Genomic DNA, 12,988 nt, shown 5'->3' on the forward strand with positions numbered 1-12,988 from the left:
TCTTAACAAACCATACGTCAATGGAAAGCTTATTTATTCAAAAAATGTATTTACAATTTTTTTTTTTTTAATTGACCCTTATATGGTTTCGTCGTCCAGGGTCACATATTAAGAAATTAAATCGGGTCTATTTTGATTTCACATTGACCTGTACGTGATGCTGACCTTGTACACATAAAGGTATTCCCTGAGGAAAGCAGCCTGCTGTACAGCCGACTGTTTGCTGTCATTGATGAGAATGTGCCGGAATGCAGCCACCGCGTTCTCTGGCTGCCGGAGAGTAAAAGACTGCCGACCGATGGTAAAGTTGATGTGATCCTCAGCTAGTGTCCAACTTTTACCTTTATACACCTGCAACGCCTGGCAATAACATCTCAATGCATGCCTCTTCTATTAAAGAAAAAGAGAAAAAAAAGAGATATTGACACATTATTGCAGTTATTATTTCGTTTCATAAACATGTAATGCAGACTTTTGCAAAGCGTCTGTTTCTGACAGACAAAATGGCGTAAACTATGGCTAAGTCTGAAATAAACCCCTATACACTAATACGATGCTCTATTAAGGTGTCATTTTGTAGTGGTGTCCGACACCATATTGACTGAATCAAATACCAGTGGCATTTAGGGAGGGGAAGACTGCCCTAAACACATACAAGTGAATGGGGGACAATAATAATACAGCAAACACAGCTGTTAAAATAACATCGGCTTCCAGATCAACAATAATGGCGTGAGCTCATGTTAAACAAACTTTCTCTTAGATCCTCTGTCTGTGGCCATAAGCAACAAACACAGACAAGCTAAAAGATCGTACGATATTGTATCAATAAATGTTTTCTCCTTATTTCCGTTCTAGAGAAGAACATCTATTTACATTATATTTATGCATTTGGCATACATACATACATACAACACAAAATTATATACTAATAAATTAGCACTGTAAGTCACTTTGTATAAATATATGGCTTTTAGTATTGAGACATGAATAAATCACGACTTCAGTTTATGTTTAGTAACTTAGAATTAGCCGCACTTAAAAATGACAGTAATAAGATAGACACAGAGTCAACAAAATGCTCAACATTCAATCTTTTCAGGTTAAAATTAAGACAAATACAAATTTTCCATTTCAGGAGTGTATTTATTGTGCGTTTCATGTACCTGTCCAGCTTTGCTGAAACGATGACCAGCCAATATCATGTGGAAGGCAAATTTCCTCACCATGGGGCTACGCATATTAATGAAGCAGTGAGCTGCCTGCTCCAATAGGAGCGCACTCCGCAGGTCAGAGTCCTGTCAAAAAAAGGAAAGATTTACATATGCATATTTATATTTGACTTAAGCTGAAGTCAAAGCATACATACAATATAAAATGTATCGATTTAATAGTACTGTTGCGAGAACTGGTTAATTCATACACATTAGGGGAAGGGCAATTTGATATTTCCAATTCATTTAACATGACAGTTTTTGGACTTTGAGAGGAAACCAGGCGGTCCCTATTGTAAAATCTAAAAATCAGCTTTTATAAAAGCTAAAATCAGCCAAAGCAGGTAGCTGGTTTAAGGGCTGGACACACCAAAACTTTTAAACACAGCTGAAAACGCCTTGAGGATGCCGAATGTCAGCTGTTTTTCGGCCGAGCACTTTGGTAGCTCTGATCCTTCAGCTGTGAGACGGTTGGTTGCTGTGGTAATGTCCCGCCCCCTCCTCCACTGTAATTGGATGTCCGTGTGAGAACTGACATTGACGAGCGGAGCTTTTCCCCCAAAGTTGAATATTTTTGAACTCCCTAAAGCACCGGAAAAAAAACGCTAGCTGCTTGCTTATTTGAAAAATTGCCGGGTTTCCATTGGAATCAATGGAAAGCATGCTTTGGTGTGCACACCCCCTTAAGGTGTCAGTAGCTGGTCCTCCCAGCCTGGCAAAGCAGGTCAAGCTGGTGGGTCAGCTGATCTTTCAGCCTGACCAGCTAAATCCAGCTAACAAAGTGACCAAAACACAGCTAAATCAGCTTGTTACACCTGCTAAAACCCAGCTGGGAGACCATCTAAAACCAGCTCACCAGCTTTATGCTGGTTTTAGCTGGTAAATCCATGCTAACAGATTCAGAGCATGCATGTCCCTGAACATCAAGTTGGAATAGGGGAACGCTTTTTATGGGATAACATAAGGAATAACATTGCCTCCAACGGCATGTGTTTGGGTGTCCGACCAATGTGAGATTAGGAAATTTTGAGAAAATCAATTTCGAAAAGTTTTTTTCTGTTTGGTTATGCAAGTGGTAGCATAATGGCACACTGTGACTCTTAAAAAACCCTGTGGGCAGGGATTTGTGCTCACCTCACTGGTCATCTTGATGAGAAGTGCAGCAGCCTCTGAGTATTTTCCTTGACTCTTCAGTATCTCAGCACTTAATAGACAACACCTCTCAGCCAACAGCATGTTTCTGCAACACACAGAAATCAATGATGTCAATACACCAACACTGGGTTCATACACAGCACTCTCATTTTTGCATGGAGGTTTTCTCCATCTATGCAAGAAATGCACTTAATTCACATAACCTAATATACAGTAACAAACTACAAACCAAATGCATGCCCTTACTTGCACACATCTCTGTAGGTCTGTATGGCCGTGTCCATGTAGTGTGCGGGATACGGCCTGGGTGCCCCGCTTTGTAGAAAGGCAGAAACCGCAGCCATCTCCTGTAGACATAGATATCGGACAGGCGGTCGGAGGTGTGCTCAAACAAAATTTTTATTGATAAAATACAGAAAGGCAGTGCTAGTGGTCCTATCTGTTCATCTTATGTCAAACAGAGCATCTCACCAGTGCTCCTGCGGCATACAACATGGCCTGGTCAGAAAGAAAGTCCTTCTTAGCAGTATGATAGCAGTTGTAGGCCAGCTCATAGTGTTGAACAAGGAAACAGAGGTCGGCCATCTTTCTGATCTGAAGTTCAGGAGCCTCTGAGGGATAGCTGACATTACAGAGGTCAAAAATAAGATGAGACAAACAGAAATAGAAAAGAAAAATAGAAAAATATTTCTCTTGGTGGTTAAAGGAATAGTCTACTCATTTTCAATATTAAAATATGTTATTACCTTAACTAAGAAGAGTTGATACATCCCTCTATCATCTGTGTGTTTGCACGCAAGCGCTGGAGCGCGCTGCGACACTTCGATAGCATTTAGCTTAGCCCCATTCATTCAATGGTACCACTCAGAGATAAAGTTAGAAGTGACCAAACACATTAACGCTTTTCCTATTTAAGACGAGTAGTTATACGAGCAAGTATGGTGGTACAAAATAAAACGTAGCGCTTTTTTAAGCGGATTTAAAAGAGGAACTATATTGTATGGCGGAACAGCACTTTTGGGAGTACTTCAACTCGCCTGAAAAATCTCTCATAATGCGAGGGGGAGAGTGTTACTGCGCCGAGTCGAAGTACTCCCAAAAGTGCTGTTCCGCCATACAATATAGTTCCTCTTTTAAATCCGCTTGGAAAAGCGCTACGTTTTATTTTGTACCACCAAACTTGGTCGTATAACTACTCGTCTTAAATAGGAAAAACGTTGATGTGTTTGGTCACTTCTAACTTTATCTCTGTGTGGTACCATTGAATGAATGGGGCTAAGCTAAATGCTATCGAAGTGTCGCAGCGCGCTCCAGCGCTTACGTGCACGCACACAGATGATAGAGGGATGTATAAACTCTTCTTAGTTAAGGTAATAACATAGTTCAATATTGAAAATGAGTAGACTATTCCTTTAAGGAATAGAAACAGAAATATTTTAATATGCACGTTAGTCACTTACAGTAACCCAGCAGTGTTCTTTAAATCAGCAATACTCTTTTCTGGTACCTTCCCTCCACCAAACAACTTTTTTGTGGCAGAGAAAAGAGATCGACTGAGACCTTTTCTCGACACGAGCTGGAACGAGAGAAACTGATTAAGTAAATAATATGGGAAAATGATGTGTTGTATAGACATGGGAGGAGAAGTGCATTTTTTTGGAAACAAAGAATTTGAACAAAATGTGTATTAGTCAGCCGTTTTAAAGAAATATTACATTATAAGAGACCCTTGACTTGTACTGTTGTGAAGAGTATGGCTTTCAAAACGCGATAAACGGCATTTAAAAAAAAATTGTTACCGCTAAAATCAGTATTGTATCTGGTCAGTATTAAAAAGCAAATTCTTCATTTTACGCAAAATCCGATATCCGCCTTGTTATTCTGTCATGTTTTCTCTGTTTTTCCCCAACACGCAGCAAACGCCAGTCCTTCTTTTCTGCAGAATGCAGTAAATCCGCTCAACAAATCACAGCGCACCATTCCACGCATTGTCAACAGAAAGGCCGGCGCTTTGATTCACACAGATTCCTAGTTTTCCTCATCTACTTTGTACTTCGTGATCAGCAAACAAACAAAAACAAAATAATACTTTTGATGGCATTGATAAACCTGTGGTGGTTTTCTGTGCCGGAGAAGAAACGTAAGCCATCAAAATCTAATAATTTACTAGAGAGGGACAAGGGAGATGGAAAGCACACGACAGCATCAAGCTTCTCTCATGCTAACACATTGACCCCAGGGGATCTCATGAAAAACTTTATTTTACAACGGAAATCGAGAAGGATCAAAACATTTTACAGCTGATCACTGTCAAAAAAAGTTCAGCGATGACGTCCCAAAGATGACAGCAGCAATGACAGTGTTAATATGACAAAGTAAGTGTTTTAATTAATGCCATTAATGTTTTTTTTTTATCAGTGTATATCACTAGTCAACTAAATGAATATAACATGGCAAAGATGAATACACATTTATATATTGATTCAATAGATTTATAGCATATTTTTTTAAAAACTTTATTGCATTTTGCGGAAAAAATTATCTGTTTTTATAATAAATCTTTAAAAATCTAATTATGGATTTGAATTTTAATGTTTTTAAAACCTTAAGATGCTATGTGAAAGTTTGTAACAAAAAATAGTGGTTTTCATTTTGTCACTTTCTTGGTGAAAATGGAAATTCTAAAAAAAAATGTATTGTGTTTTGGAACCAAACTCTTCATATATACCATATATTGTGTACAATTTTAATATACAAGGATTTCCTCTTCCTGTGCTTGCAATGAAAAGATTTAGGGTGCAATTAATAGTTTTGAAAGTGACATGATTGTCAAGTATGGTAGCCCATAATCAAAATGTTCAACTTTAAGAAAGAACCTCGTCGTCCATCATTGTCCTCCTGCCAAAGATACAGTTATGTTCTGCACAGTATGTTTATTTTGTTTTCCTTTTATTTTTCGTACGTTTTTTGTTTTTTTGTAAATTAAGTCTTACTTTTATTTTGCATTCAAACTCGGCTTGAATGCACCGGTGGCCATGTCGGAGCCACAGACGCGAGCAATGCAAATGAGGGGTTAAGGTTTAAGTAGGTAAAAAATATTTAAATCGAAATCAAATCTCATTTTGAATCAAATCAAACTATGCTGAACCTTTTTTGAAACAAATTATAAAACCAATAAATCATTTATCAAAACGATTTACTGTCTACCCAAAGATTTACATCCCTATATTGGGGTTATTGGAAATCAAGCTTCATTCCCTGATAAGCAAACCTGTGACCTATTAGGGTCAGTCGTAGCATAATGATTAGAGCAGGGGTGGGCATTCCTGGTCCTGGAGGGCCTCTTTCCTGCAAAGTTTAGCTCCAATCCTAATCAAACACACCTGAAACTCTATTCAAAAGCTGCAAATTACTTGAAAATGACATTCAGGTCTGATTAGGATTGAAGCTGAACTTTGCAGGACCGTGGCCCTCCAGAACTAGGACTGCCCACCCCTGGGTTAGAGAGTCGGGCTTGTAACCCGGGAGTTGCTGGTTTGAGACTCACTACACTGGGATGGGTTAAATGCAGAGGTCCAATTTTGAGTATGCGTGTATGCCTCCCATACTTGACAAACATGTCACTTTCCCTTCACTTAAACATCAGTTTGTGTGTGTACCTGGTCATTTAGCTGCCTAATGTTTTTCTCAATATGTGGCAATAATCCTCTGAAGGTGAATTCCTGGATAAACTGCCGGATACGGTCGTGGTCGTTTAAGGTCAGGCAGGTTCCTGGAGGGGTGACAGGGGTGTGAGAGGTCACGCTGGTCTGTTTTTGAGGCTTCGTCACATCTACGCTGTTCGCGGACTGACTGTGGTTGTTGCTAGGGTAACAAGAATCAGTGGCCTGGTCCAGCTGCAGAGGATGCGATTCGGAGATGCCGTCTGTAAACATGAGCACAACATTCAATTAACATTATAAATAATAATATTTCTCAAACGGTCACATCAATATGAGCTTTACCGTACACCTTAAAACCCTAATAATGGAGGACTGTGCTCACCTCTTGCAGCAGAATCGAGACCATCTTCCACAGCGTCAACATTATTTTCAACAACATTGTTCACTGCAGACTCTTCATACAGCTCCTATAGCATGACATACAAACACAAATAATAAAGATTTGGACATTGACAAGTTTAACTAATGCATTAAAAATCAAATTTTGTCTGATGCATGCACACACAATGCCAGAGCTTTCTTCAAACAGCAAGCCCTTTTGTGATTGGGCAGATTTTTAAAAAGTTTGATACTAAAATAAGAAAACTTTTGTAGTAAATAAACATCCTCAAATGTCTTGTCAATCTAGTTCGTTCTTGCCCCGAATAAGCAATGAAGAACAGAGCACATGCCGATACGTGGGTTAGTTTATTTTCTAATCATGTAGTGAGGGTGTGGCACTCACAGGGGTGTGTATGCTGGTCTTGTGCAAGTACTGACTCCAGGGGTCCGGAATCTGTTCATCCGCACCACCGGCTCCACTACGGGAATTTATCTTCAGCAGATAGCAGCCCTGCGTACCATATCGCTGTTTCATATCTTCGTAAACTAAGTCCGCCCTGAGACACAGAGAGAGAGAGAGACATTAATAGTTTGTCTATATCATCATACATTTATATGACAGTCTAATCTCTCTCCCCACAGTTGTCCTTATCTTATATTCATCAGAGCTCTGGGCTGCAAACAGCACATGGTTAAAGTGACTGGCAACTTATTTACATGCAAAATTCACAGAGGTGGAAGTAGAAATCAGTGAAATCAGTGACAAATCATAACTGTTGCATAAGTCTTACATTCACTTATATGAAAAATAACAAGCAACATGATCTGAGGTGTAATTCATGTCCGTGGCACACGCAGTGCAGCCAGATATGTGCCGAAATGTAACATTTTGAAAAAGCCTTAGCAAGCACCACCAGCAATATCACAACCAGACATCTTGTGATTAAATCAAAGGCAATAAAATCCTAAACTCATATTATGTTCACATTGTAATATCACATTACAGATGTCAAATGCATTGTGAATGCCATTCATGTTGTGTTTAAGCTTCAATACATTGCTATTCTCATAGCGGTTTAATTAAATGCAAACAAGACCACAAGGAAAGCAGAAGTCTTTCCTCATGACATCAATTTAGTTTTAACACTCGAGGCAGGTTTAGAGTCACTGGTTGACTGCATTTTGAAAAAAAAAAACCCAGAACAAGTAATGCAACCAGAATAACTTTAGAAATATGTATAGGGCTTTGAATGGCTTATGGAATATTCATTTACAAATCACGGCTCAAGTAAAATTCAATCACATTATAATGTGCGCAGGTCAGACAAGCGCATCGAAGTGTTTCATTACAAGATTTTTATCAAACTACAGCTGTAAATTCTGATGACTGAAGAGGAATCACAGAGGCTCATAGATCTAAGGAAACTCGCACAAAAAAAGCATTTTTCTAATGTTTACACAAAGCTTAAGCTGTAAAAATAAAATTTCCTAAACTTCCTAAAAATAAACAAGTGGATACTATTGCTACAAAGGTGCTTGCGTGCAAGAAGAATGCTTTTTTACTTAAATCATTTGGTTTACACTGCATCGACAACACTGAGACACATGGAGCTTCACAATGACAAAGAACACTAAAGTTCAATGAGAAACACAAGGGTTCAATTGTGTTCGAATGTGACTACTTCTCACATGACCAATGCGATCAAAGTCCTGGTGCCTATATATCAGAAGTGAGTCAGTTTTTATTCTAAATGTTGATTTAAAACTATTGCAAAATTACACATTTTCCATTAAAGAAACAATTTTTAACTTTTAGAAAGATCTCTTGACAGAAATGCAATATAATATACTTAAAGGAAAACACCACCTTTTTTTAATATTTTACTATGTTCTTACATCAACTTAGACTAATTAATACATGCATGCACTTCATTCTTTGTACAGCTCGTCGTAAATGTGTTAGCATTTAGCCTAGCTCCATTCATTCCTTAGGATACAAACAGGGATCAATTTGGAAACCACCAAACACTTCAATGTTTTCCCCATTTAAAGAATTTTACATGAGTAGTTAAAGATAGGTAAGTATAGTGGGACAAAATAAAACGTGGTGATTTTTAAGCGAATAAAAAATGAGAACTATGTTGTATGGCGGAAGAGCACTTAGTTTGCAGCACTTCAACCTGGGGTGCATCATCACTCCTGACTACTCCCCCTCTCGCTCAAACTTCCGTCAGTATTACTGCGCCCGAGGTCGAAGTGCTGCAAACTAAGTGCTCCGTGAGCATAGCAAAACTTTTGCTATATATAAGAGTTTTTGATAAGTTGACATGTTTGCATGGGCGTATTTTCAAATTGTAATTGTTTTTATTGCAAAATAGAAACACAGCTATTTTGTCTCATTAATTGCGCAAAAGATCTACAAATGCAACAAATTTTTTTACAAAAGAAGCACTTGATATTAAACGGAGTGACACACACACCTCTGCTCATCTCCGTCGCTGATGTCATGGAGTAAGACGTAATATTTAAGTGTATTGGGGATGAACCATTTAGGGATGGTGTATTCTCCGCTGTGCTGGATTCTGTGCTGTTCTTGTGAGAGTTTGAGGAACTGTTCTGTGGGTACAGCGTCACGTGACGATACCACCAACATACCTGCCCATGAGTTCAGGAGACTTCACAAACAATATTTCCTATATAGTGGCTATATCAGCACAAATGTTAGTGCATCTCTAGTAGTAAATAAAACATGTGATTATGAGCAAAACAAAGGAGAAAGAGACACAAGAAAGTCATATGTCTACGTTTTGAAGGATACAGGCCAGATAGTGGTTGAGGAACTCGTGCTCAGATGCAGGCATGGACTGTAGGAAGTTTTCCCTGTAGGTCTCAAACCATGGCGTTGTGGCTAGAATATAAACACACACACAAAGAAATATTGTCTTGATTCAGAAACATGAGTTTTGGAGGTTCCACGATCGGCCCTAAGGGCAGAAGAGAAGGGGATCGCAGTATGAAAGCAAAGAGGAAAAACATTTGAGCTACAAGAAGCTGAATAGACACTGGAAACACTGTTAAAATTAAAAAGATTTGGTCACTTAAACGGATTAATCAAAAACCTGTGTGTAAAGACATACATTGACAGTAAAAAAACCCCACTAAAATACAGTAAAAAAAAATACTTTAAAATAAATTAAAACGTTAGAATTTGCCAACAATGTATACAAATTTTTGCTTTTCAGCATTTCAGCATTAATAATGTAGTTAGAAAATATAAACATTGTTCTGCAACTTCACAATCTTTAAGATTCAACCTAACTTTGTTCAAAGATTTATGAATCCACCAGAACATTGGATGCACATCAGCATTCACAGCCAAATTCATCCTTTCGATCAATCCAGAAATGTGGGAAGATGAGGAATAACTTATGAATTAATTTTTCCCCTTAAGATTTATTACCTCCTTGACATTTCCTCTCAATCAATCGCTGTTTCAGAATCATTTATGAAAACAAGGTCAATGCATAAATCACTTTACTCTGTCAGTCTATCATTAAATTCATATAATTCATAATATAAATCTTCTGAATGGAGTCTAAGAGGAAGCAAGGTGAAGTTTTAAAACAGCTTCTACCCTACAAAACTATACTGCTTTTTTAAGCGAAAGTTAAAATAATCTGTTCTCATTACTAATTCTCATGTGTTGTTACCATCATTTATCAAAATCTTCTTTTGTGGAAATGTGTTAATGTTGAGATAAAGGCAGAGCTGTGTGCACAATGTGGTGGCAGAAAAACAGTGGAAATTAGGGATGCACCGAATATTCGGCCACCGAAAGACTTTTATCACCGAAACAATACGACCGAAATGTTGTGATGACGCAAACAGAAACCGCGCCCTGCACGTGCTTGTCTGAAGCAACATGTATGCGGCGTGGATGTATTTAACCACAAAAAGGCGCTAAAGTACGCACAGAGGCACATGCGGTTGTGTCCGGTCCAGACGTGATCATCACAGTGAGTACGCCCTTCAAAGATCAGAACTCTTGATGTGTAAACTTTAGAGAGAGTTCCGCAAATGTGTCTCATACTGTATAGTCCATTAACATACGTGTGCCAAATAAAGCAATGAAAAACAACGTAAAGTTTTTATGCTGCGCTATTTGGGATTCGCCTTTGTTCTCTGTGTGTGCGCGCGCGCGTTTAAGTGCCCTCAATAGTGCACACACGAGTGAGACGCAAACAAGCGAACATAAAATCTTTCTGTTATTGACAGGGCACATATAAACAAAATTATCTCCAAAGTATTCTTTTTCTAATAAAAACATTTGTTTATGTCTTAAGTGTATGTATAGATTACAGTCATAAACCAGTCTCTGCTTATTTAAAGAGACAGTAACCTCAATAAACCTATTTAAGTCTAACAAAGAGACAAATAGCTCTAAAAATAATAATATATTTAATTTATACAATAAAGACAGTGTTATGACTCATTTAATTCGATTTCTGTACCTAATGCTAATGTTAGCCCTTATTAATGTGCAGCTTTGTTATTTTTTATAAATGTTTGTAATTTCTTTATTTGTTATTAGATTTTCCCCACCCCCTTTTTGCTGATCTGAAAAATAATCCGATCCGTGCCTCAAAAACTGTAATGTGACCTGAACCGTGAGTTTTGTGATCTGTCACACACCCCTAGTAAAGTTAGTACACAGTGATAGACATAAATGCATTTGTACTAATAATTGGCATAATAATTTATTTCTGTGTTTCGGTTTTTCGGCCTTGGTTTCCTCATTTTCGGTTTTTCGGCCAAGAATTTTCATTTCGGTGCATCCCTAGTGGAAATGAATTATACACGAGTGAAACGGGCAGGATAAACCACTAGAAAATGTGCTGTTGGGTGTCAGAAATAGGAATGACAAAAAAAGATTACCTTAATTTTTTTAAATACCATCGTCGAATAAACGTAGGCATTTATGGTTGCAAGCCCTTCAACAGACATAGTGGAGTGATAAAATTATCTGGAACTCTATTAATAATTGTAATAGAAAATAATTAGAGAAGATGTCCGGTGTTCTGTCTGTTCCCTCCATGTGTTATAGCGTTTTTATCACGCTAGACGCTCACGCTACCTTTAAAATTTATTTAGAAAGCTAAAAGTTTTGAATGGGCTATACTAAAAAAACAATACTATACTATCATGTATTCTACTATCATGTATTTTGTAATACAATTTGTTAAATATTTCATCATTTTTTATGTTTTCTATTATTTCTTTTTTACCTTTTATCTTATGTCGTCTTCCTATTTCTTCTAAAATTACTATGCAAACATAATAAATTTATAAATATAGTGTGTGCGCGCACACGCATGCATGCATGCATGCACACGAAGTGTTATTAATATATAAACAGGCCTACATTCATTTTAGTATAAATAGTTTTAGAACAGGCTATAAATATAAGAAATAACAAAAAATAATATTTATTTATTTAATGGTATTATAAATGGAAAAATGCTAAACGGACTGCATTTATATAGAGCTTTTACAGACTCATGTCTAAAAAAATCTAATATAAAAAATTAATGTAACGTGATATAAACGCTATAAGAAACATTACACTAAAGCAGGAATGGGCAACTTCGGTCCTGGAGGGCCGGTGTCCTGCAGAGGTTAGCTCCAACCATAATTAAACACCCCTGAAGCAGCCAATTAAGGTCTTACTAGGCATACTAGAAAGTTTTAAGCAGGTGTGCTGAGGCATGTTGGAGCTAAACTCTGCAGGACACCGGCCCTCCAGGACTGAGGTTGCCCATCCCTGCACTAAAGGTAAACATAGGGGAAACAGACTTCGACAGAATCACAGTTTAACGCTAAAACACTTCACACCGCTACTGCAAAGCTGTCAGTTTCTGCCACCATTTGGGCTCTGCCCACAAAACACATCATCTTGCGCATGATCGAACTCACAGCCTTGCAAAGTATAGTTTTTTTTACTTGTACGTGTACACAGACATTCGACACTTGCAAACTGGGACAAAATGCAATGCATCTCCTGGGCTACATACTATTTTTTACTGTAGGCGCATGTGCGACCTACGCATACAATGTACGCTGGGTTTCAATAATCTGGCGGTGCGCAGCAAACACGCACTCTTCTGATTAAGAGTTGGTCTCTTGAAGATGACCTAAGATTTTTACGTTCACCTTGTTGCTTGCCTTGCCTGGTTAATTCAACTGTTGCGTCTGGAAAACTGTTCGAAACTACCACAACATTTTGCAGTTCTGTTTGTTGATTCTAGTGCTTAGAGCTGCAAGAGATGTATCAAAATCAAACATTTTACACAATATTTCAAAAAGTATTTGTAGCCAAAGGTTTAATTCTATGCAGAAAGATGGGTGAGACAGAGAGAATGATGCTTAGTTGTTTTCAGAAGAATGTGAAACATGAATGTTTGTTATATCATTATTATGATTTGTCATTTAGCATGTTATTGTACATCTCATTTATCCTCCAACATCTTGCAAAATTAGACACTACAACATTCATTCTGCTTGGATTTCAGATAATGA

General features: G+C 37.8%; 1 protein-coding gene across 2 annotated transcripts in view; it reads right to left on the reverse strand.

Moving 5' to 3' along the window:
- Positions 1-12,988, reverse strand: part of trappc8 (trafficking protein particle complex subunit 8) — a 59,291-nt gene that overhangs the window by 38,399 nt on the left and 7,904 nt on the right. For both annotated transcript variants that reach the window (XM_065257287.1, XM_065257286.1), the window contains 11 exons: positions 9,231-9,320; positions 8,893-9,067; positions 6,816-6,969; positions 6,414-6,498; positions 6,029-6,294; positions 3,830-3,945; positions 2,841-2,991; positions 2,616-2,716; positions 2,349-2,454; positions 1,167-1,298; positions 166-390 (listed from right to left, as the gene is read on the reverse strand). In XM_065257287.1, the coding sequence (XP_065113359.1) occupies positions 166-390; positions 1,167-1,298; positions 2,349-2,454; positions 2,616-2,716; positions 2,841-2,991; positions 3,830-3,945; positions 6,029-6,294; positions 6,414-6,498; positions 6,816-6,969; positions 8,893-9,067; positions 9,231-9,320 (1,601 nt within the window). The remainder of the gene's footprint in view (positions 1-165; positions 391-1,166; positions 1,299-2,348; positions 2,455-2,615; positions 2,717-2,840; positions 2,992-3,829; positions 3,946-6,028; positions 6,295-6,413; positions 6,499-6,815; positions 6,970-8,892; positions 9,068-9,230; positions 9,321-12,988) is intronic.

Source organism: Paramisgurnus dabryanus, chromosome 12, assembly GCF_030506205.2.
Source record: "Paramisgurnus dabryanus chromosome 12, PD_genome_1.1, whole genome shotgun sequence".
In the NCBI taxonomy this organism is placed as follows: domain Eukaryota; kingdom Metazoa; phylum Chordata; class Actinopteri; order Cypriniformes; family Cobitidae; genus Paramisgurnus; species Paramisgurnus dabryanus.